This window comes from Rhinopithecus bieti, unplaced genomic scaffold (genome assembly GCF_001698545.2).
Source record: "Rhinopithecus bieti isolate Rb0 unplaced genomic scaffold, ASM169854v2 scaffold_13689, whole genome shotgun sequence".
NCBI classification, from domain to species: Eukaryota; Metazoa; Chordata; class Mammalia; order Primates; family Cercopithecidae; genus Rhinopithecus; species Rhinopithecus bieti.
Window position 1 is genome coordinate 32,984 of NW_016808044.1, and position 25,131 is coordinate 58,114.

At 33.4% G+C, this 25,131-nt stretch overlaps 1 protein-coding gene across 1 annotated transcript in view; it reads right to left on the bottom strand.

Annotated features, from left to right (window-relative positions):
- The window catches only part of LOC108537663 (disintegrin and metalloproteinase domain-containing protein 18-like), a gene marked incomplete at its 3' end in the record, with an annotated part of 53,048 nt that extends 28,055 nt beyond the window's left edge, over positions 1-24,993 (bottom strand). The window contains 11 exon segments of the mRNA XM_017885307.1: positions 2,234-2,315; positions 3,381-3,431; positions 3,433-3,545; positions 3,801-3,872; positions 6,550-6,615; positions 7,667-7,844; positions 8,122-8,198; positions 14,536-14,613; positions 15,975-16,034; positions 24,172-24,254; positions 24,656-24,993. Coding sequence (XP_017740796.1) covers positions 2,234-2,315; positions 3,381-3,431; positions 3,433-3,545; positions 3,801-3,872; positions 6,550-6,615; positions 7,667-7,844; positions 8,122-8,198; positions 14,536-14,613; positions 15,975-16,034; positions 24,172-24,254; positions 24,656-24,713 — 918 coding nt within the window.
- Positions 24,994-25,131: the final 138 nt, after the last annotated feature.

The following is a 25,131-nucleotide window of genomic DNA, read 5'->3' on the forward strand; positions in this document are numbered from 1 at the left end:
CTATCACAAGAACAGAAAAACAAATATCGCATGTTCTCACTCATAAATGGGAATTGAGCAATGAGAACACTTGGACACAGGAAGGGAAGCATCACACACCGGGTCCTATTGTGGGGAGGGGGTTGGGGGAGAGGGATAGCATTAGGAGATATACCTAATGTAAATGACGAGTTAATGGGTGCAGTACAGCAACATGGCACATGTATACATATGTAAAAAACCTGCACGTTGTGCACATGGACCCTAGAACTTCAAGTATAATAATAATAAGAAAATACTCAAAAGCTAGTATAGAAGAAGCTGGCCTCAAAATGATAAAAGCCATATATGACAGACCCACAGTTAGTATCACACTCACTGAGGAAAAACTGAAAGCCTTTCCTCTGTGATCTGGAATATGAAAAGGACACTTTCTCCACAGTTATTCAACATAGTACTGAAAGTCCTAGCTAGAGCAATCAGACAAGAAATAAAGGGCATCCAAATTGAAAAATCAAAAGTCAAGTTATCCATGTTTGAAGATGATATAATCTTATACTTGAGAAAACCTAAAGATTCCATGAAAAAACTATTAGAATTGATAAACAAATTCAGTAAATTTGTAGGATACAAAATCGACAAACAAAAATCAGTAGCATTTCTATATACCAACAGAAAATAATCTGGAAGAGAACATTTTAAATGTGATAACATTTTCAATAGCCACCAATAAAATTAAATACCTAGAAATTAACCAAAGAAGTGAAAGATCTCAGTAATGGAAACTATAAAGTATTAAAACGCTGATGTAAGAAATTGAAGAGGAAACAAAAAAAATGAAAAGGTATTCCATGTTTATGGATTGGAAGAATCCATATTGCTAAAATGCCCACACTACCGAAAACAATCTCCAGATTCAGTGCAAACCCTCTCAAAATACTGATGACATGATTCACAGAAATAGAAAAAAATCCGACAATATATATGGAACCACAGAAGTCCCAGAATAGGCAAAGCCAAAATAACAAAGTTGGGGGAATTACATTACCTGACTACAAATTATGCTACATAGCTACAGTAACCAAAATAGCATGGTACTGGCATAAAAGCAGATATTTAGACCAATGGAACAGAATAGAGAACCTAGAAACAAATCCACACAGCTACAGTGAACTCATTTTTGACAAAGGTGCCAAGAACATACACCGGGGAGAAAACAGTCTCTTCAATAAATGGTGCTGGGAAAACTGGATATCCATGGGCAGAAAAATTAAACTAGACTCTTATCTCTCACCATACACAAAATTCAAATAAAAATGAATTAAAGTCTTAAATCTAAAACCTCAAACTATTTAACTACTAAAAAATTTAGAGAAATTAGAGAAATTCATGAAAGGATGAATCCGTTCATGGATTAAAGTATAAACGGGCTATCCTAAGAATGAGACTGGTGGCTTTATAAGAAGAGGAAGAGAGACCTGACCTGGCATGCTCAGGTCCCTTGCCACGTGATGCCCTGTGTCACCTTGCAGCATTTTCATCAGCCACATGCACTCACCAGATGTGGCCTCTTTACCTTAGACTTTGCAACTTCCACAACTATAAGGAATAAATTTCTCTAAAATTACACAGTTTAAGGTATTCTGTAATAAGTGATAGAAAATTGATTGTTAAGACAGTATTTATCCAAAAGTAATAGAATCAGAATATTAAGGAGATACATGAGCTTCCATGTTTATTGCAGCATTACATACAGTAGCCAAGATATGGAAATAACCTAGACATCCATTGTCAGATGACAGGATAAAGAAAATGTGGTATATACTTACAATTAAATACATTTCAGTCATCAAAACAATGGAAATTCTGTCACGTGCTACAACATAGATTAACATTGAAGAGATTATGTTAAATGAAATAAACCAGTCACAGAAAGAACATACTGTATGACTGCACTTATATGAGGAATATGAAGTTATCGAATTGATGGAAACAGAAAGTTAAATGGTGGTTTCCAGGTGGTTAATGGGTATAGAGTTTCAGTTTTTTTTAAAAAAATGTTCCAGAGATTTGTTTCACAACAGTGGGAATATACTTAACACTACTAAACTGTACACTTGAAAATGGCTAGAGTTATACATTTTATGTTACCTGTTTTCACTCCCAGCAAGAAACCTCTTGAAAAATTACATTTGATTTCCCAAATCTAAAAATACAGTTTCCAAAGATTTATCAAAACAGTGTGAGAGATTACCAGAGCAATTCCTGTTGCAAACTTTGGATCACATGCCATTCCATGATATGTTGCTCCCACATAAGTAGAATGGTTCCTATAACTGAATAATGAAATTTTTCTTGTGGATATGTGTATTTCAAAATAGCAATAACTTACTCACATTTTATGAGTTGGATTTCTATATAAAAGTATGCTTTCTCCAAAACACAGAAATTACGTATAATGTCTTATGCTTTCAGTCATTAAGATTTGGGTATCCCCTATAGTTCATACAAAGTTAAGTCCTAAAAGTTGTTTAACATTATCTAATACACAGCCCAAAACCTAGCAGTGCCTGATTCTTTCAAAAAATTAATCATCACTGGAAGGATATAATTAATTCCATGATATAAAAGTCAAAAGTGTTTATTGCTGTAATTTGTATGTAGTAAACTAACTCCAAAAGTGTGAAGAAAGGTAGGACTGAAAGCAATAGAGATAAAATATTCATCAGATGTATGAAGAGAAAGAGAGGTAGGGTGTAGAAACTATCCTTATATATTTATAGTGTGATATTTCTCTGCAATCCTAGAGACTCTTTATTCCAATACATTGATAAATATATTCCACATATTGCCTAAGGTCTTTAAATTGGGTTTTTGATTTTTGCATATGAAATAATCAAGTTAGTAAAATAAAAATATGTAAAGACTTTTGAAAGATATAGACCAAGTAGGTAAATAGCTATATCTTAGGTCAGTATAGAAATACCAGAAGGAAACCACAGGGAGAATAAAGTAGTCTGTTTTAGTTTTTTATTAATATTTCATATTGTAAGAAGCATTTTATGCAATTATTGCATTCAATGAATTAACTTATATTTATGTAATGTTAAAGTGATAGTTTCAATTATTTACCAGTGAGAAGGTCTTTACAGAGAGGTATCATGTTTTATCACAAGACTTTCTATTTTCAGCTTATTACTTTTCTATAATTAAACAGGTTACTATGAGCTACTATGATTTAATTAGTGTCTTACATGGTTATTAGAATCTTAATATTTTACAGTTCACCAATACAGTTTGAGATAGCTTTTTAATAATTTTTTGTTATATAAAATTTATATATAATTATGATAGCTAAGATAATTTGATCAAACCTTTCTAAATATGAATAAAGTACTTACATTAATAAGTATGTCATATCATAAGACCTTTGAAACAAAAGTTTTGTTTCCAAGGCAAAATCGCTGTAGTATTTCATCAGCATGACCACTTGTTGAAATCTTATTTTGATCTGACCAGATCTCCAAGGAAGACAGCATAACTGTTACATTAAGCTGGGAAAACATCTGAGAACAGAAATTAAGTGTTTTACAATTTTAGGTAACCATAAATATGACATTACTTCTCAATATCTAATGCTAATATATTTAATTTACTATTTTTTGAAGATAAAATCATTGGTGGATAAAACTAGTGGTTGGGCTACATTTACATTTTACTTTTGTTAAAATGTAAATGCTATACATATGTACACAAACACAAACAATTTTACTTCATTAATTGCTATATTGCTTACTTAAATATAAAATATAAATACTTACAGTGTTGATAAGACCAAAGATTTGGAAAACTTTCTCAACTGCAACTGCCACCGCAGAGCCCATATAATCATACTGAAAGACAAATTTTGTTTCTTAATCATTAGTTAAAAACAACTAACTACCACATTTTAAGTGGATTTAAATATAAATGTAAAAGTAACTCAGTGGTCAATTGAAGAGGCCCTAAATAGAATTAAAATATATCATATATATATGAAATTAAAATATATCATATATATATGAAAGCTTACCAGGTTTTAAACATCGGCCTAGCATTTTATAAATTAATCAATGATATTAAAATGAGGTAATTGTGATTATCTTCCTCTTTACAGATAAAGAAATTCAAAGTCAAAGTATTAAGGTATGAAGAGTGAATAACCTACTGGTTAGCCCGGTGTGGAGGCTGGCGCCTGTAATCCAAGTAGCTAGCTTTTAAAAAATTTAATTAATTAATTAATTTAAAATTTCAATTTGCATATAGTTGTTTTTTATTGTCTTTGTCATTTATTTACTGTTTAGTCTGTTGATATTTTGTGATTATATATCAATCAATTGTATATCAAAATATCAATTTTGAGACTATATATCAATCAATTACATATCAGTATATCAGTTTTGTGTTTATATATCAATAATCACAAGATATCAACAGACCAAACACTAGATGACAAAGACAATGAAAAAACAACTATATGCAAATTAAAAATTTAAAGGACCCATAAAATATAAGTACATAGAAATATTAATAATCAAAGGATGAAAACACATCATCTAACATCAGGAAAATACTACAAAAGAAAAAATATGTTATGTGATAATTATATTAACTAACATAATACATTGATAAGAATAAAACTTAAGGGCAAAAAATGGACATGCTTATTGCAACGTATTAATAAAATAATTCATCAGGGAGATGGAGACTTTTAAATTTGCTTATAACTAAAAACATGGCTGCAAAATATATAAAACAAGATTTAACACAATTAAAAATAGAAGCTGACTATCATACTGAGATATTTTACATAGGTCTCTTAATAACAAATAAATTAAGAGGAAAATTAATAGGAAAGATACCCAAGACTTTAAAAACCCAAAGGAATGTTGGATAAAATATACATATATAGAATAGAAGCTTATATACAACAATAAGAATATGTATTTTTTTTTCAAATACAAGTAAAAGTTTTATGCACATTGATTCATATTAACCAATATCAGGCCATAGAACACATCTTTGAATAAGAAACAGAGTGTCACTTAAATCACATTATCTGAATACAATGCAACTAAGTTATAGTGGACTTGATAAAAATATTTTAACAATGCTATTTTTAATGAAATGGATACCTCTGTTGTGGTTATATGAGATGATAGGCTTATTCTAGGCAAATACACACTAAAGAATGTAAGAGTAAAGCTTCATGATGAGCTTTACAAGTTACTTTCAAATTTAAACGAAGAGTGCACAAGTGATAATGGGATACAATATTAATAAATGTGAGAAAAGAGAATAAGGGTCCTCTTTGTATTATTTTATTCTTGTAACTTTTCTGAGAGTTTCAAATTATTTCCAAAAGAAATGTTTAAAAAGTGAAGATGAAATAAAGACAATTTCAGATGAAAAGAAACTGAGGAGAATCCAGCAGGCTAAAGAGAAATATCATACATTAAGACCTACTAGAAGGTATGAAAAGCTCTGCAAGTGAAAAACGTATGTGTGTGTGTGTGTGTGTATATATATATTTTCATATATATTCATATATATGAAATACTTTTGAAATATATATGAAATACATATGTATGAACATTTATGAATACATATTCATGTATAATACTTTTATTTCTTTAATTTCTTTTAAAATCATTGAATATTTAATTTTAAAATCTATTTTCAGTTTATAACACATGGAGAGGTAAAATATTTAAAACAGAATCATAGTGACTTACCAGGGTTAAATGAAATTTTACTGCTCTGAGGCTCTTACATTATTAATGAAGTGGTATAACATTAATTCTAGATCATGATAAGTAAAGAATACTAATCAGAATCCCTAGGGAAACTACTAAGGTTGGAGACTGGAAAGAGAAGCATAGCAAAAAAATAAATAAATAAAAAAAATAAAGGTTAAATATAACCCATTGCTCCAAGTGTAGGAAAGAAGAAACAAATAAGCAAACAATTGATGGGATGTAAGAACACTAATAGTAAAGTATGATTTAACCTACATCCATAGTTATCAATTCTTTTGAGAAAAAAATCAACATTCTATGGTTCTTCCCATTTTTAAGATACAGAACTTCTATCCGAGATGGTAAGTGACTATAAAACATAAAGTAATCTTCTGAGGGATAATATTTAATAACAAAGATTTCCAACTGAGTAATAAAATAACTCACTTAAAAATAGAAATAGATTGAAGAATTTCAATCAACAACTGGAGTGGATCTAAAAGTATCTGCAGCTAGATATGCTACAATAGATTAGAGTGTGGTGGAACCCTTCCACATGAAGTTATACATTATTGGGACAATTGATATCGATTTAGAAATCAATATATAAATATTGATCCCCCATGTCACTATAAAGACAAGTGAAAACATTTCTTTATCTCCTGCTAGACTGAGACACACATTCAAACAGATTAAAATATATCTGCATTGAAAACGTTGAGAGTTTTTTATTCATATGCTCTCTGAATTTCAACAAAAGCAAAGATATAATAAACATACTGATATTGCATACCATGGCTTTATCCATAATGATTTGTATTTTCAGAGTTCTTTTCGATAGCATGGCACCTGAATTTATCTGTGAAATAGAGGACATGAATTAAATAGCACATTTTCAAAATTTTTACATTGCAGTTGTCATGCGCAATACATATACACACACACTCACAAGTGAGATATAGAATATCCATCCATTTAGCTACCTATCTATCTATATGCAGATGGATGATAGATACACAGACACAGATACACGAATATAGATATAAGTAATAACACAAGAGGATGGGAACACACTTAGCAGGTGGGATTCCAACTACAAATTTTACAAGAAAATCAGAAGCATTTTACTTTATGTTGTTGATAATTAGAATTGTCAAAAGTCACTGAAATGAGGAAAATCCCATATTTCCTTCCCCTTTTAACATTACTATGTACTCTGTAGCACACCACTCCCTCACCAATCTTCAAAGTGAACTAACATCCGTAAACATTTCCCCAAATGTTGCCTTTATTTTCTTCATGTGTTTGTACTTCTACTTCTTCATGTTAACTTTATTGGGGTTTACATTCAATAAAATATGTCCATTTTAAGTATAAACTTATATTAGTGAGTAATGTATACACCATCACAATTTATAAATTGGTATTTAGAACAATTGGAAGAATTACATCAAAATATTAAGAGCACTATCTTTAAACAATGAGGTTTCACACAATTTCTACAATTTCTAGTGTATTATCTTGCCTCCTTTTCACTTTTACATTTTCTATGAAAATAACACCTTTAAATAAAAAAAATGCATGTGCCAAAAAACTTATAAAGCAATTTGATCAAATTGGTAATAATTTTCTTAGTAAGATACAAAAAATAAAATAAAATAAATAAAATCCCCGCAATTAAGGAAACAGGTTATGATGCTTTAGAATTATGTGTGTTTATAACGATTACATTTTCTAAATATCTGAATAAACAAATACATGCTTTAAACAAATATCCTACAACTGAACTTTTTAATATCATAAATATCAGTTTAAATTTGTTCTCCAAATGTGTCAAATTTCAGAATTTCGCTGTGAATAGCCTTATCAACAGCAAGACCGATGAAGAACTCATAAATGAGAATACTCACATCTGACTTGACAAGAATCCTGTAGGACTGATCTATATATTGAGCCACAGGGTAATTTTCTTGAAAGGAGGAATGACCAATAGCATCATTTTTTATTCGATAAACTACATGCTCATATGTAGGTGAAGATTCCAATGGTTCAATACCATAACTGATATTATCTAACTGCAATAATCCTCTGGATATTCAAATACAAAAAAGAAATAAAAATGTTATTGGTGCATTTGAATACACTTTATGCTAGTAAGAGTTTTTTTCTGAATACATTTTATGCTTGCCAGCCTGGGATAGAGAAAAAGAGAATAGAAAAAAAGATCAAAAGAATACGTAAAAAAGAAAAGTATTTAAGCAAATAAAGTTTATATTTCTCTGTATTTATTCTGCCCTTCAGGAAGTTTCTGGAAATTAAAGGCTCACATAAAATCTCAATGTACATATCTGGAATATGCCATTACCTGAGTCCAGAACAGGTGCGTAGTGTCACAGCTGATTTTGGAATGTCTGCAGCATATCCTTGGTAAAAGCAATGACCCTAAAAAGGAATACAGAAAGATATATTCATAAATGATTTGGAAACAAAGTCCTAGCTCTCATCTTTACTTCCTATATATTGTCAAGAATTCATATTTAACCATTATCATAATATTATTTATCAGGTATTGAATCTCCATATTAATCTACAATCTCTTTCTCTCAGTTCTTTTCTGCTATGTTATTAGCTCCTAAACATTTTCATAATTTCTATTCCCAATTGCTGACACTGGTAGGCCAAATTTACCCCAGTAGCAGTTATCAGAGCCCAAGTGGACCAATCAATCCTACCCAAACACACATTTACAGCAATGTGCCTATTACACTCACACCATCAAGACTATCAAACTCAAGCAGGGAAATCCATACCCTGCTCCATGTCCAGCAACAGCAGCAGTCACCTGCACTTGCGGTGGTGCCAGGAGGATCTGAATCTATAAGCCCCTCACAAAGAGGTAGAAGGCAAGCCAGGTCCCAACCTCTCTCCAGCAGTAGAGAGTAATCCAGACTCAATAGCTTCCGGCTGTGCACCCAGCAGGAGAAAACGATCCTCAGGAGTTACTTCCCATTTTTCCCTACTGTAAGTAGAAAAAGATCATTCAGATAGGAGCTATCTTCAACCAGGGTCACCAGCAGAGATAGAATCAAGCACACTGAAATCTAGTAGCGGAGAAAAGGCAGGATAAATGTTCTCCATCCTATGGATCTTTCCTTACCCACCTCAAACAGAAACACTACCTGGCCCACGGAAGTACGATTTATACCTCTAGCTTAACTGCTTAAGAGGCAGCAGAAGGTCCAATGCAGCCAGAACAATGAAACACAACAGAATAATATTGTAAAGAAAAACTGTTATTGGAACAGTGGACTCCAGTAAAACAAAGCTCAAACTGAATGACTGTCTTCTAAAATAGAATATTAAAAGAAGGTCAAGAGCCTTGACTAAATGTCAAGGATACAATCAAAATAATTCATTATAACAAGGACCAGGAATATCCCAACAGGAATGAGAAAAGAAAATCAACTGATGACATCGTTGAGATGAGTCATAGGATATTAAAAAATATTTGAAAGAAGTAATAAAAATTGCACTAATGAATAATGACAAATTCTCTTGAAATAAATGAAATAACAGAAAATCTTAGGAAATAAATAGAAGCCAAAAAGGGAACAAATGAAAATATTAGAACTGAAATATATAATAAACAAACAAGTGAATCACTGAATAAGCTCTATAATCTGGAGTACAGATGACAGTGGATAGGATCACCAAGGTTAAGGAGAATTCAATTCCATATACCCAACCTACAAAATAGAGGACAAGTGGCTGAAAAGTGTATGATGTCTCAATAACTTGTAAAACAATAGCAGAAGATCTATAATTTATACTTTAAAAAGAAAAAAATGGGGTTTAAATAATATTTAAAATATTATTACTATAAATAATTTAAAATATTATTTTAAATATTAAATAATATTAAAAATATTATTACAGCTCAGATGTGAATAAGGATCCCAGGACACTCTTCTCCCCACAAGCATACCAATTCAGCAAATTAATGGGGAAATTACCTTTGTGAGGTAATCAGAAAACTAATATAGAGAAGACACGCTGGGAGGATGCAAAACTAGACTCCCTAAAAGCTGGTAGAGAGATTAGGTCACTCTCTTCCCAGGAACCCAAAGATATCCGCCACCTAGATCTATTTTAATCAAACATTAAAAGATCAAAAACAAAGAGAATTTTGCAAGCTACAGAAGAAATGGCAACTTGTCGCAATACAAAGGAAACTCCATAGGACTGTGAACCAGCCTTTTTTTTTTTTTTTTTTTTTTTTTTTTTTTTGTCAGAAGAAACCATGCTGGGCCAGAAGAGAGTGGGATGAGACATTTTTTAAAAGCGCTGAAAGAAAATTAAGCCAAAAGAATGCTATACAAGCATTATAGATTTCTTACAAAATCTATAAGAAACTCACTTGAGACTTAAGTACACATATAGGATGAAGGTAAAGAGATGGAAAAATGAATTCTATGCAAAGGTAAGCAAAAGGGGACAGAGATTTGTATGCTTATATCAAAGAAAATAGATTTTAACACATAAACCATCATAAGAGAAAAAATGACACTTTTCAGGGTCAATATCTGAAGAAGATAGATTACTTATAAATATGTACACACTCAATATTAGAACATGTAAATAAATCTGAAGGAAGAAAGAGACACCAATACTATAATAACAAGAGACTTTAATACCTTATTATAAATAATGAATAGAACATCCAAAGAGAAGATTAATAAGAAAACAGAAGATTTGAACATTACTATAAATCAAATAGTTCTAAAAAACATTTAAGGAATTTCATTGAACAGCAGAAGAATACACTTTCTTCTAAAGTACACTTGGATCTTTTCCAGTCAGATCACATATTAGGCTAAAAAACAAATCTAAAAATTTTAAAAAGATTGAAATCATAAGAAGTGTCTTTTCTGAACCCAATAGAAAGAAGCTAAAAATAAATAGTATAAGGCAAACTAAAATATTAACATATATGTTGAAATTGACACACTATTGAATAACTATTGACTGAAAGAATAACATCAGAACAGAAATTAGAAAATACCTTGAAATAAGTGAAAACATAAAAATAAAAGTAAACAAAAAATATTAAAACAAATGGATGCAGGAAAAGCAATACTATGAGAAGAGTTCATAGCAATATATGCCTACATTAAAAAAGGCATATCTCAAATATGTTTATCTGAAGGATCTAGAAAAACACGATGAAACTAAGTCCCAAATTAGCAGAGAAAATTAAAAAAACAAAGATTAGAACAGAAATAAAATAAAAATAGAAAAACCAATATAGAAACAAAGAAGTTCATGTTTCGAAAAGAAACAAAATTGACAATTAAACTTAGCTATGCTAAGAAAATAGAAAGGATGCAAATAAATAAAATCAAAAATAAAACAGAGACTTTCTAACTAATCCCACAGAAACAGAAAAAGATCATGTAAGAGACTAGTATGAACAACTTTCTGTCAGCAAACTGGATAATCCAGAAGAAACTGATAAATTTCTAGAAACATAGAAACTGCCAAGATTGAATCATAACGAAGTACAAAATTTAAAAGGACTCACAACTAGAATGAAGATTAGATTAATCAAAACCTACTGACAAGCAAAAGAGCAGGATCAGAGAACTTTACTGTTGAACTCTACCAAACATTTAAAGAATAATCAATGCCACAACAACCATTCTTAAACTCTTGCAAAAAATTGAAAAAGGAAACACTTCCAAACTTACCCTACGAAGCCAGACATCAAAGCCACATAAATCATTATAGGAAAAGAAAACTACAAGCCAATATTCCTGATGCACATAGATGGAAAAGTCTCAAAACATCTGAATGCAACAGAATATTAAAAGTGTCCTACACTATGACCAGGTGGGGTTTATCTCTGGAATGTGATAGTAGTTCAACATAAGACAATCAATTAATGTGATACACTATATTATATAATAAATAATACAATTTACAGGATGAAATTAATAGATGCAGAAAAAGCAAATTTCAGCTTCCTTTATAGGATCTTATCCATACATTATTATGACCCTAACACAAAAATCAAAGTCAGTACAAAACAAAACTTGCAGATCATTATCTCTCATGAATACTGATGAGAGAAACCTCAAGATAATAAGTCATGTGTAAAAAAAATTATAATTAATCATGCCAGGACTTGGTTGTAATTTTTTAGGTATGCAAAACTATTTCAAGATTTAAAAATAAATCAATTCGATCCAACATGCCAAAAGACCAAAAAAGAAAAGAAAACTTGTAATCCTATCAACTGATGTAGAAAAGCATTTTCTGTAACTAAATAGCCATTAATGAACAAAAAGAACAAAATAAACTTTTAGCAGGCTAGAAATAGAGGAGAATTTTCTCAGCTTCATACAGAGACTATAAGAAAACCTAAAGCTAAAATTATTTTTTCACAATGAAAGACTGAATATGTTTTCCAGGAAACTGAGAATAATCGAAGAATGCCCTCACTATGGTTATTCAGCATGGTCCTGGACATTTTATTAAATTACAGTGAGGCAAGGCAAAGAAATGAAAAGCAGACTGACATACTGGTTGAAAATGAAGACAGAAAATTGTCTATATTTGTTAAAGACGTGTCTATGTAGGAAATCTCAAGGCATCTATTAAAAAGCCCTTTTAGAACTAATTGGTGAATTTAGCAAGATTGTAGAATAGTAGATGAAACCCAGAAAATGAATTGCATCACTAGAACAGTATACACGTGGAAACTAAAATTAAAACACAATATCATTTACAGTTGCTCCAATAAAATGAAATACTTAGGTATAAACCTAAAAAATGTATAGGATCTGAAAGCTGAAATAACAAAAACACTAGTGAAAGACATATGTAAAAGACCAAATAAATTGAGAGACTTACTGTGTTTTTGAATTGGAAAACTTAACATAGTAAAGATGTCAGTTCTCCCCAAATTGATCTATGGATTTAACACAATTTCTATCATAGTCCTAGCAAGTTTTTTTTTTTGCACATGGAGTAGCTTTATCTAAATCTTACATAAAAAAGCAAAATATCTAGAATAGAAGTTTAAAAAGTTTAAGAAAGAATAATAAAGTGGGAAAAACCACTCTAGTTAACAACCCAGACATATATCCACACTAGATCCACAGATTTTTTTGACAAAGTAGTTAAAAGAGCAATTCAAAGCAGAAATATAGCCTTTTAAAAATATAGTGTTGTAACTATTATACATCTAGTCAAGACTGAACTTTGATCCAAATTCCACACCTTATACATTACCTCAACATAGATAAAGAATTAAATGTAAAGTATAAACTTAAAAAACCCCCAGAAAGTCTTCAGAAACTACTGTTATGTAGAGTCCATAGGTATGACATGCAAACAGCCAATCATAACAAGAAATTGTTGATAAATTAGCCCTCATCAAAAATAAAACTCTTTGATCAGCAAAGACCATTTGAAAAGTAAGACAAATCACCGACAGGGACAAAATATTTGCAAAGCACATGTTTGACAAAGGACATATTCAAAATATAGAAAACCTAAAAATCAACAGTAATCAGCAACCTTAAACTCCAAACTCTCAGATTTCTGCTTGGTTCCATGTCTGGATGCTATGGTGCAGACTATCTACAGTAGGGGGCAAACTTAAACATGAAATTCACCTCCTGTGCTTACATTCTCTCAGGTACAAAATTCCTAATCGGCCTATTGTCACATGGCTCACAACAAGTGTCTCACGTAATTTTTTTTTTTTTTTTTTTTCTGACTTCGAATTGTAATTTGGTAGGGAGGGAAAATCCTTTACCAGTTACCATACTGTAGATTTCGTCATCTCTCAGTTCCAATTCAGCAATAGAGTGTGACCAGTCATTGCCTTTCACTTCCTCCCAGTCGCGTGAATAAATGTCTTACAGAGTAATAAATACCTTACAGGGTGTAATAAATATCTTACAGGGTAAAGTGAACTTTCTCATATAATTTCAAAACTTTCTTGACTCTTTAATGTCTTTTAGCCTGCAATCCCAGCACTTTAGGAGGCCAAGGTAGGCAGATTACTTGAACCTAGGAGCTTGAGACCAGCCTGGGCAAAATGGTGAAATCCCGACTCTACTAAAAATACAAAAATTATCTGGGTGTGGTGTTGTGTACCTATAGTCCCAGCTACTCGGGAGGCTAAGGTGGGAGGATCACCTGAGCCTGGGAGGCACAGGATGCAGTGAGCCAAGATTGCACTGGGGTGACAGAGTGAGCCCTTGTCTCAAAAAACAAACAAACAAACAAAAAAACAAAACCAAAAAGAAAAAAGTTTTTCTGCTACAACTCCAATTCCGCGGTTTCACATTTGGACCTATTAAGGTTCGGTACACTGTCTACTTTTTCGTATCCTCACTCTCATTTGTTCCCTGGGGTCTTTCTGTAAGGTAATGTCTACCACTTTCTCCACTGCCCAGGCCCTCTCATATATCGATTGAAACTTCTCAGTGTGTCTTCGCTGCTTCCTAAAACTTTTTTTCTAAAACTCCTACTAATACTTCCAGACATACTTTAAATGTCCTTTTTGGAGAAATGATTCCTAAGTTCCAGATTTTTAAAAACGTAGTTCTATTCAATATGCTTTCATAATAATTGCCACATTATATTTAATTTTGTAATCTGTTTTCTCAATAATTATGTGGGCCATAAAGCATTCATTTCCTCCCCAACAATGGCACCTTAACCACATAAAAAAATGTAAATTTACTTGGCAGAAACCAAAACTTACCTTTGAAAATGAAGAATCTGCATACAATGTTCCTGATTCATTGTATAAATACACCAGGAAATGTGGGTGTAAAATGACCTAATTCAATAAAATAATGACACTTCATTGTAATTATATCATTAATTAAAAAATAACTTCCAGAATAATAAAATTAAACAAAATTTACTTTCAATACAAACATCTAAAATGAAATGGACTTATCTCTATATTAACTTGCTGCTTTTTGATACCATATTGTGAATATAAGAAAGAACAATAACCAGTATAATCAGAAAAATGTGTGGATGCTTTAATGAATTTAAAATAATCAGCTAGGGCCAGGTATAGTGGCTCACACATGTTATACCAGCACTTTGGAAGGCCAAACCTGGAGGATTGCTTGAGCTAAGGAGTTCAAGACCAGCCGGGGCAACATATGGAGACCACTCATCTCTACTAAAAATAAAAGTAAAAATAAAAGTGAATTGGTGGGTCATGGTGGTGTGTGCCTGTAGTCTTAGCTACTTGGGAGGTCAAGGCGAGAGGATGGCTTGAGCTAAAGAAATCTAGGCTGCAGTGAGTTACGATTGCACCACTGCACTCCAGCGTGGGCAACTGAGTGAGACCCTGTCTCAAAAATAAAATAAAATGAAGTAAAATAAAATAGGCCAGGTGCGGTGGCTCATGCCTGTAATCCCAGCACTTTAGGAGGCCGAGGCAGGCGGATCACGAGGTCTGGAAATCGAGAACATCCTGGTGAAATCCCGACTCTATTAAAAATACAAAAATTATCTGGGTGTGGTGGCGTGTGTACTTGGGAGACTGAGGCAGGAGAATCGCTTAAACCCAGGAGGCAGAGGCTGAGCCAAGATCATGCCACTGTGCTCCAGCCTGGTGACAGAATGAGACTCTGTCTCAAAATAAAAATAAATAAATAAATAAATAAATAAATAAATAAATAAATAAATAATATAACTGAAAAAACACAGAATGGTATGTACAGTAATAGGTAGGTCTGCCAGATTTCAAAAAGAGGTTTTCTTTTAGATCAACTGTAATTTTATGGCTCTATACTTTGTTAACAAGTAACAATAGATTTTATATCATTTACATTAGTTTTCATGATGTTACTTTACATGATGTTAGTTTACATGATGTTTTCATGATGTTGGTAAAAACAACCCCAAAATTCTTAGTGTCATAAAACAGCAATGAGAGTCCTTCGCAAGTTTATAAAAATTCAGCTCCCTCCTTCCTTCCTTCTGGAACCTAGGAAAAGGCAGAGTGCCCCCCTGCAACAGTCTCAAAATGACAACCTGAAATTGATGACTGAAATGAATCACAGAGAAGATATAAAATGTTAAATGAATCTAATATTCAGTCTCTTATTTAAGCTCAATTTAGGGTAGTGATTGTCAAAATCTGAGACACTAAAAATAATGAATGAAAAAAATGGTAACTTACTGTTTTTCAAGCAGGAAAGTATATGGTTTCCCCTCAATTTTGATGGAATAAGTGGCCTGTAGCAAAATATTCAGAGAGAAAGTAATTGGTAGAGATTCTAACTTCTCAAAAGTTAAACGTCACAGTTCCTTGAAACATATATTCATTCATACAAATGTAGATTATATCCTGCATGTATCAAAATTGGAACGTACAACAGAATTAATTGTAATTTAAATAAACACAAGGAGTCTAAATTTCAAAACTCAGATCATTAATCATTAGCATATATTATTATGAGATTTGAATTTAAAATGGGGATAATGTTTAGAAATGCTGAGAAAACAGTTGAAGAAACTTGAATTTTGTTAACTTTGTTCTATTTTGCAGCTCTCAGCACAAATAAATTGAAAATGAAATAATGCAGCACAGGTTCCCAGTTAAAAATAAAAGACTTACTGCTCAGCTGCCAGAGGTACTACCCACAGGCAATCCTCATCTCCCTGCCCACTTTGGCTCTCGCCTTAGCTCAAGAGAGTCATCTTACACAAAGTCACGCTTTCTGGGACAGCCCACATTTAATTAGAAGCTCCTCCATTTAATGGAGGTTTCTGGTTCAGATAGATTTAGTATGGTGTTCCAAACAGATTAAATATGGTGATACCTTCATGATAAATTGATATTTGTATCAATAATAAAAATTCCTTTCGTTTCCACAACCTTTTAAGGCAATTTTATTTTTTCAACTTTATTGAGCTACGACTGAAAAACAAGTTTTGTATTTATTTAAAGTGTGTAAAAGATGTATATGATGTTTTAACATACACATACATTGTGAAATGATTAAAACAATCAAATTACTATATCTATCACCTCACATAGTTACCATTTTATCATATGTGGTGAGAACATTTGAGGTTTATTCTTAGCAAATTTTAAGTCAACTAAACATTATTATTAACTATAGTGACCATGATGTGCATTAGATCTTCTGAATTTATTAATCTTATAACTGAAAGTTATAACATTATATAAGATTATATAAGAAATTAATAAATTTTTAACATATTTGACCAATGTCTTCTCTTTTCACCCACGCCTCCACCCCCTGGTGACTACCGTCTAATTTCTGTCACTATGTGTTTGACTTTATTTTTAAGATACTATGTATAAGTGAGATAATGCAGCATTTGTCTTTGAGTGTCTGGCTTATTTCACTTAGCATAAAGTCCTCCAGGTACAATCAGGTTGTTACAAATGATGGATGGCAGGATTTCCTTCTTTTTAAAAACTGAATACTTTCTATTGTTTGTCTCTTTATCGATCAATTGATCGATCATCTATCAATCTACATTTTCTTTATCCATATACCCAGAGATGAATGCCATACTATTTTGATTATGATAGATATATAATTTACTTTTAGTATATTGTATATATTTAAAGTATACAACATAAGTTTTTGATAGTCTTATCTTGATATAGAAATAGATAAGTGATTTTGGCAGTCAAGCAAATTAAAATATATATCATTCCAATATAGTTACTTTCTTTTATATTTTCCTTGTTGTTGTTTTGGTGGTAAGAGTACCTAAAATCTACTTTACTGGCAAATTACTGGTATAAAACATCTTACTGTTAACTACAGTTCTTTTGTACGTTAGATTTCTTAGATGTTTCATCCTATGTAACTACGACTCTGTACCTTTTTACCTACATTTTCACATTTGCCCCTGCACCCTCCTCCTCACACGGAGTCCCTGGTAACCATTGTTTGCTCCACAATTCTATGTATGAAAATTTTTGAAATTCCACATATAGGTAAGATCAGGCAGAATTTTTCATTCTGTGTCTAGCTTATGCCACATAGCATAATGTCCTTTCCCTTATTTCATGTCATCACAATGGTAGAATCTACTTCTTTTTAAAGACAGAATAATATTCTATTTCATATATAAATACATACATACCACAATTTCTCTATCCATTCATCTGTATATGGACATTTTGGTTACTTTCATATCTTGACTGTTGGGAATAATGTTGCAATGAACATGAGAGTGCAAATATCTTTATGAGGTAGTGATTTCATTGTAATATAATTGGAAATGAAGAAATGTGATGGTGCATCAGGGTTTTTGCTCAGAATTGTTTTAACTATTTTGAGTCTTTTGCGGTTCCATGAGAATTTTAGATTTGTTTTTTTCTGTTTTGGTGAAAAATGCCATCAGAATGTTGGTGGGCATTGCATCATTGCATTGAATCTGGAGGCTGCTTTGGGTAATATGCACATTTTAACAATATTAATCCTTCTAATCCACGAGTAAGGGATATCTTTCCATTTGTTTCTGTCTTCTTCAATTTTTCTTATCAATTTATAGCTTGTAGTTTTCAATGTACAGATCTCTCACCACCATAGTTAAATGTATTGCTAAATATTTTATTCTTTTTGATGCTATTATAAGTAATTTTTTAAAAAAAAATTGTTCCTCAGCTAGTTTACTATCAGTGTGTGGAAACACAGCTGATCGGTTTTATGTTGGTTTTTGCATACTGCAACTTGACTGAATTCATGTCTTCGTTCTAACCTTTTCTTCATATAGAATGTTTAGGATTTTCTATGTATAAGATCATGTCTTCTGATAATAGACAATTTCACTTGGAGGCATTTTATTTTCTCTTCTTGAATAATCCTTCTGGTGCAACTTCCACCTATGGTGAAGTCCAAAGATAATGTTAGTCTTATCTCGCAAAGAGGCAAGTTTCTCTCATCTAATTGTCGAGGAAGGGCTATCCAAGAAAAGGTCAGAAGGACTTCCTGACCGAGGGGCTTTATGTCAGGGCCTGCATGGGCACTTCCTCTCCCTTGGCAAAGACTGTGGTCTCTCATAGGACACTTGAGGTGACTTAGGTCTTCCCTGCTTAAGACCAGTGGCTGCCATCTAAGTCCCATATGTGTTTGGAGAAGGCAATACTCCATTTGGCTGTAGTTGGCAGCTCAAGTTTGGCTTGGGATTTTCCAAGTGTCCCCATCCTTTGGCCTCTTCATTGAAAGCACCACATCTCCTGTCACTTGCACACTCTGCCATTGATGGCATACAACAATTTAGTTTTCCTGTGCTTGTTTCCTTAGAGCAAGGCAGCGGCAGGTCTCAGATTTCTTTGAATAAATGTGAGGTGTTATGTAAGAAATGCAGCCACATACACACCGATTTTATTTTATTTATTTATTTTTTTGAGACAAACTCTCACTCTGTTGCCCAGGCTGGAGTGCAAGGGTGCTACCTTGCCTCACTGCAACCTCCGCCTCTGGGGTTCAAGCGATTTTCCTGCCTCAGCCTCCCTAGTAGCTGACACCACAGGTGCTTGCCACCATGCCCAGCTAATTTTTTTTTTTTTAAGTAGAGATGGGGTTTCATCATGTTGGCCAGGCTGGTCTCAAACTCCTGACCTCAAGTGATTTGCCCGTCTTGGTCTCCCAAATTGCTGGGATTACAGGCATGGCCACTGTGCCCAACCTGATCTCTTTATCTTTTCCAGGCTGTCCTCCCCCCACCTTCCCTTTCTTCCTTCAGAATATGCTCACAAAGGCCCCCTAAGCAGTGGGTACTGGAGATAGCAGAGAGAATAAGGCTCAGCCCTGCTGGGTGCAGTGTGGGTGGCAGACAAGGGTATTGAAAATTACAATAGCCCAGTCTCCTGGTGGAAATGCACAGGGGACTGTGGGAATGGGCAAACAGGTGGCCTAGCCCAGCCGTGAGAGGGACTTGCAAGGGGGGCTTCCTGGGTCCCTGGGTGAGGATGTGAATTCTGGCTTCCACTGGGCCTACACTGAGTGCCCCTGGCCAGCAGGGGTCAAAAGACCTACAGGAAGAAGCTGAGACACAAAATACAATTTTAAAGACTTAACTTGAATTGAAGTGAGGATTGCTGTCGGGGATGCACTTCCAAGTGGTCTTTGGGAGTGGTCTGCCTGGCCTTTGTTACAAGCAGGTAATTTTTTTTTTTTTTTTTTTTTAAGATGGAGTTCAATGTTTAACAGTAGTGGTGAGACTGGGCACCAGTGTAGTTTTCATGATATTAGAAGAAAAGCTTTTAGCTTTTCCATATTGAGTATGATGTCAGATATAGGCCTGTCATTTATGGCCTTTATTATTTTGAAGTAAATTCTTTCTATACCCAATTAGTTGAGAATTTTTATCATAAAAGAATGCTGGATTTTGTCCAAAGCCTTTACTTTATCTATTGGAATGATGATACGTTTGTTATCCTTTATTCTCTTAATGTGGCATACACATGTACTCATTTGCATATGTTTAACAATCCTTGAATCCCAGGAATAAATCCCAGTTGATCATGATATACAGTCCTTTTATTGTGCTGCTGAATTTGGTAGTATTTTATTGAGGATACTTTCATCTTTGTCCAGGGATATTGGCTCATGTTTTCATCTTGGAGTATCTCAGTCCAACTTTGGTATTAGAGTAATATTGTAATACTGGCTTCACGAAATAAGTTTGGAAGTGCTCCTTCCTCTTCCATTTTTTGGAAAACTCCGAGAATAATTGTTATTTACTCTTTTTTAAAAAAAATGTTTGGTAGAAATCACCAGTTAAGTCATCTGGTCTTGGACTTTTCTTTATAGGAGATTTTTGATTATTGATTCAGTCTTACTTGTTATAGATCTCCTCAGGTTTTCTATTTTTCATTTTTCAGTCTTCATAGATTGTTTCTAGGATGCTGTCCATTTCTTCCAGGTTATGCAGTTGGTCGGCATAAAATTGTTCATAGCATGATGCTTTTACTTGGTGATGTCAATTGTAATGTCTCCTCCTTTATTTCTGGTATTGCATATTTGAGTCCTCTGCTTTTCCTAATATTGTTAAAGGTTTATTAATTTTATCTTTTTAAAAATATAACTCTTAGTTTTGTTCCTCTATCTATGGTTATTTTACTCTCTTTTTTTCACCCTTTGTTTTCTTCTTTGACCGATTGGTTGTTTAAGAAGGTGTTGGTTAATTTCCACTTATTTAGGAGTTTTCAATTTTTCCCTGTTTCTATTTGATGGAACATTCTATAGAGGTCTTTTAGGTCCATTTGGTCTAAAGTGTAGTTTAAGTCTAAATGTTCCTCATTAATTTTCTGCTATATAAATCTATCCATGGTTGAAATTGGGGTATAGAAGTCCTCTGTCAATATTATTTCTCATTTCAATTCTGTTTAAATTTGCTTTATACATTTAGGGGGCTCTGTGTTGGGTGCATATACACTTTAAATTGTTGTATCTTCTTGATTAACTGGCCCCTTTGTGATTACAGTATGACTTTTTTGCCTTTTGCTACAGTTTTTGACTTAAAGTCTATTTTTGTCTCATAAAAGCATAGAGATTTCTTTCCTCTTTGGATTTTGATTTCCATGCAATATCTTTTCCTTTCCCTTCACTTTCAGCCCCTGCGTGTTCTTAAAGTTGAAGTGTGTCTCTCTCAGGCAGCATATCTTTGGATACTTTTAACCCATTCAGCCACTCTAGGTCTTTTGATTGGAGAGTTTATAGTCCATTTAAATTTAGAGTAATTATTGACATGAAGACTTACTATTGCCATTTTGATAATTGTTTTCTGGCTGTTTTATATGTTGTTTTGTGCATTTTTCCTCTCTTGCTGTGTTCCTCTGTGATTTGATATTATCCTGCAGTGGTATCTACTGATTATTTTCTCTTTAATTTTTGTGTATTTACTACAGATTTTTGTTTCATGGTTTATCACGAGGCTTACATAAACATATAGTTATATCAGGTTATTTTAAGATTCTAGAAATTTAACTTTAATCACATACAAAAACTATGCATTATTACTTCTACACATATGCATAATTTTATGTTATCTATGTCAAATTTTCCATCTTTTTATGTTTTGTATCCATTAACTATGGTAGTGATAGTTATTTTAACACTTTTGACTTTTAACCTTTATGTTAGAGTTATAAGTGATTCATACACCACTATTACCGTATTATAGTATTCTGAAATTGACTTATATTTACCTTTGCCTGTGGGTATTACACTTTCATATGTGCTCCTGTTAAAATTTAGCCTCCTTTCGTTTTAGCTCAAATAACTCCTTTTAGCATTTATTAGGCAACCCTGGTGGTAATAAACTTCCTCAGCCTTTGTTTGTACAGGGTATTTTTTATCCTTCATTTCTGAATGACAGGGTTGTCAGGTAAAATACTGGCTATTTATATATTTTTAGTTATATTCCTATGCAATTTTCAAGTGTATGTCAAATGTATGTATGTAATTTATTTACTCTTACTCATTATGCATTGTGTAATATCCATTATCACTTATTTCTTCTTCACCCTGTGAAATATATAGAAGTATGTCTACAAATTGCTAAATGCATTTTTGAATTCCTTGTTAAGTTTTATCCTAATTGATTGTTACCATATAATTAGTTTTATGCTACCAGTATTTGATTTTTAATTTTCTTTCTTCACTATCATCAATTTTGTTGACTGTTTTATACATTCTTCAGAAGAATGTACATTACCTACAGTGGCATAGAGCTAAATTACAGCTGGATTGGAAAAGCTCTATCTTTAGATCTGGGGATCCCTACACGTCTGGATATTTCAGATTCTTGTCCAAAACAAAGGGAGTGATACTTAAAATGGGCTTTCAGGGCTCAAAACGTCCCTGGCCAAGGGAGCCTCCTCAGTGTTTGCCTAATTATTTTGACAAGCCCTGCTTGACTATTTAAAGAGTCACTGAAAGATTTCAGCTGAGTTCTCTGAAAGCCAACATTTCTCCTGTAGTTCTTTTGTTGGTAGACTCAGTAAGCTTCAGGAACACAGAGATTGTGTTTCTAAACAGGGAGCTCACAGTGAATGTTTCTTGGATTCATGTGCGATAAACTGTAGAGTCTAGTGAGTCCTAAAACATATCAGAACTGGAGAAAACAATACATTCACTTCACTGGGTTCATGTTCTATATATGTCCATTGGATAAAAATATTTTTGTTGTTCAAATTTTCTTTATCTTTATGAATTTTTTTATGATTTGTCAACCAACATTCGAGGAAAACATTTTAAGATCTCACTATGGAAATGGATTTCACAATTTCTTCCTCTAGAGCTATGAATTTTCACTTTATAGGTGCTGAATGCATTTTATTAAATTTATACAACTTCAGAATTGTTAAATGTTCCTAGTAAGCTGAATATTTCATCACTAAAACATAATGCTTATCTCTCACAGTGGTGTGTGCGTGTGTGTTTGTGTGTGTTAGTGGAGATGAGAAAACTGAACAAAGCCTGGTGACAGTTCAAAAAGATATATATCATTATTGTTTGTTAATGAGAGTCAAATGTAAAGTAACTTTTCTGGAAGATATTCTGCAATGTTTATAAAAAAATTTAATGGCTTGCCCATTGATCTACATAAACAACTATCAAAGAAATTTTATGAAACTACAAATTGAAAATTTGATAAGATATATGTTACATCCATATGACATATCAGGAAGTCATAAAAATGACAGAGCCATATTAATTATCATAAAAGTAAATCCAATATTTATAAATAAATGAAAAAGTCAATTACAGTCATATATAATCATTGAAAATATATGTGTGCATGTGCATATGTTTCTAAATATTCATTTAGTATAAATTTATTATTTTTAGAGACTGGTGTGGATATTCACTTTATTCAGCATTCTCTGTATTACCTCAATTTAATTTTACAACATACCTACTTTCCTATTCTAATCAGATGAAAGATGACATTACTTTCATTTTTACAAAGGATTTATATGCACATGTATAGGCATGAAGATAGTCTTTATATATTATCATATTAAAAACATATTGCTTGGTAAATATTAGTATGACCTCAACTATATAATAATACAGATTTAAATGTACATATTTTCTAAAAGAACCCAGTAGACTGAATACGGTTCCTTTATGTTATAGGAATCTGGGGATTCTTTTTCTAAATCTCTGTTTTAAAACAGTTATCTAACATTCATATATTACTTGAGAAATGAAAAAATATCAAACTCTTGCTGTCATTCAGACCAAATGACTCCTTAGTACGGTAAATTAGAACACAAACAAAATTTCACAAAGGGATATGTATGAATCGACTGGGGCCATGTAGTCCAGAGAAAAGAAAACACCATAATTTTAAAAGGTGATCTCTTAATTACATGCGTTTCTGAAACATCGCCATCATTGGTGTTTGTCTGGATCTTCCGTGGTACTGTAATTTGCAGAACTGGTGTTTCAGAATCTGCATGAGGAAAAGCATATGTGAACATTCCCAGTGTATTCATGTCACAGGGTCCTTTCTCATCACTCTTTAAACTTCCATCGCATACACGCGCGCGCACACACACACACACACACACACACACACTGTCCAGTTCCAGGAAACGGCTCCTGCAGGCGTGGGAGGTTTACCCTAGCTCTGCCCAAGGACACTTCAGGGCTTGGTGACCTCAGCCCTGCGTGGGAGAAGTGTGGGCTACAGGTCCCAGACCCCATCCGGCATCCCCGCTTCCCGCTGCAGCCTGTGATCCGACACTTGTGAGCGGTTCTGAGGCCCCCTCCCCAGCCTGGCCTGCGCTTCTCTGCCCTGCGAAAGGCGAAAGGGGAAAGGCGGCGTCCTCTCCTGCAGGACTCTTTACTTACGCGGGCCCGCGGAGGTCAGCCGGCCCAGGCCTGAGAGGATCAGCAAGACAGACAGCATTGCGTAGCCGGCGGCCCAGCCACAGGGACGGCCGTTGCCCTTGGAACGGCTCCAGCTCGAGGCCAGGGTGGTGGAGGCCGAGCGGAGCGGAAGGGCCGTGGGGTCTGCGAGGTGCGGCGGGGACCCAGCTCCGTGGATCCCGAGGCAGGTGGATCCTACAGCCCAGCGCTCCCGCACACAGTGGGCTGCATCGGAGGAGGCACGTGGGAGCCGGCATTTCTGGGCATGTGGGCTCTTTTTTTTCTAAAAAGTTGACATTTACAATGCATTCAGGGTAACATAGGGTTATAAAGCACATTTCTACTCTAGACCTTTTGCTGATGAAGTCTTGGCAAGATGACTGTTCCACATCATAGCCTTCTGGGAAGACGGTTGAATTACTGTAGTGAAGGAAAACAGAAAATAAAAAAAAAAAAAA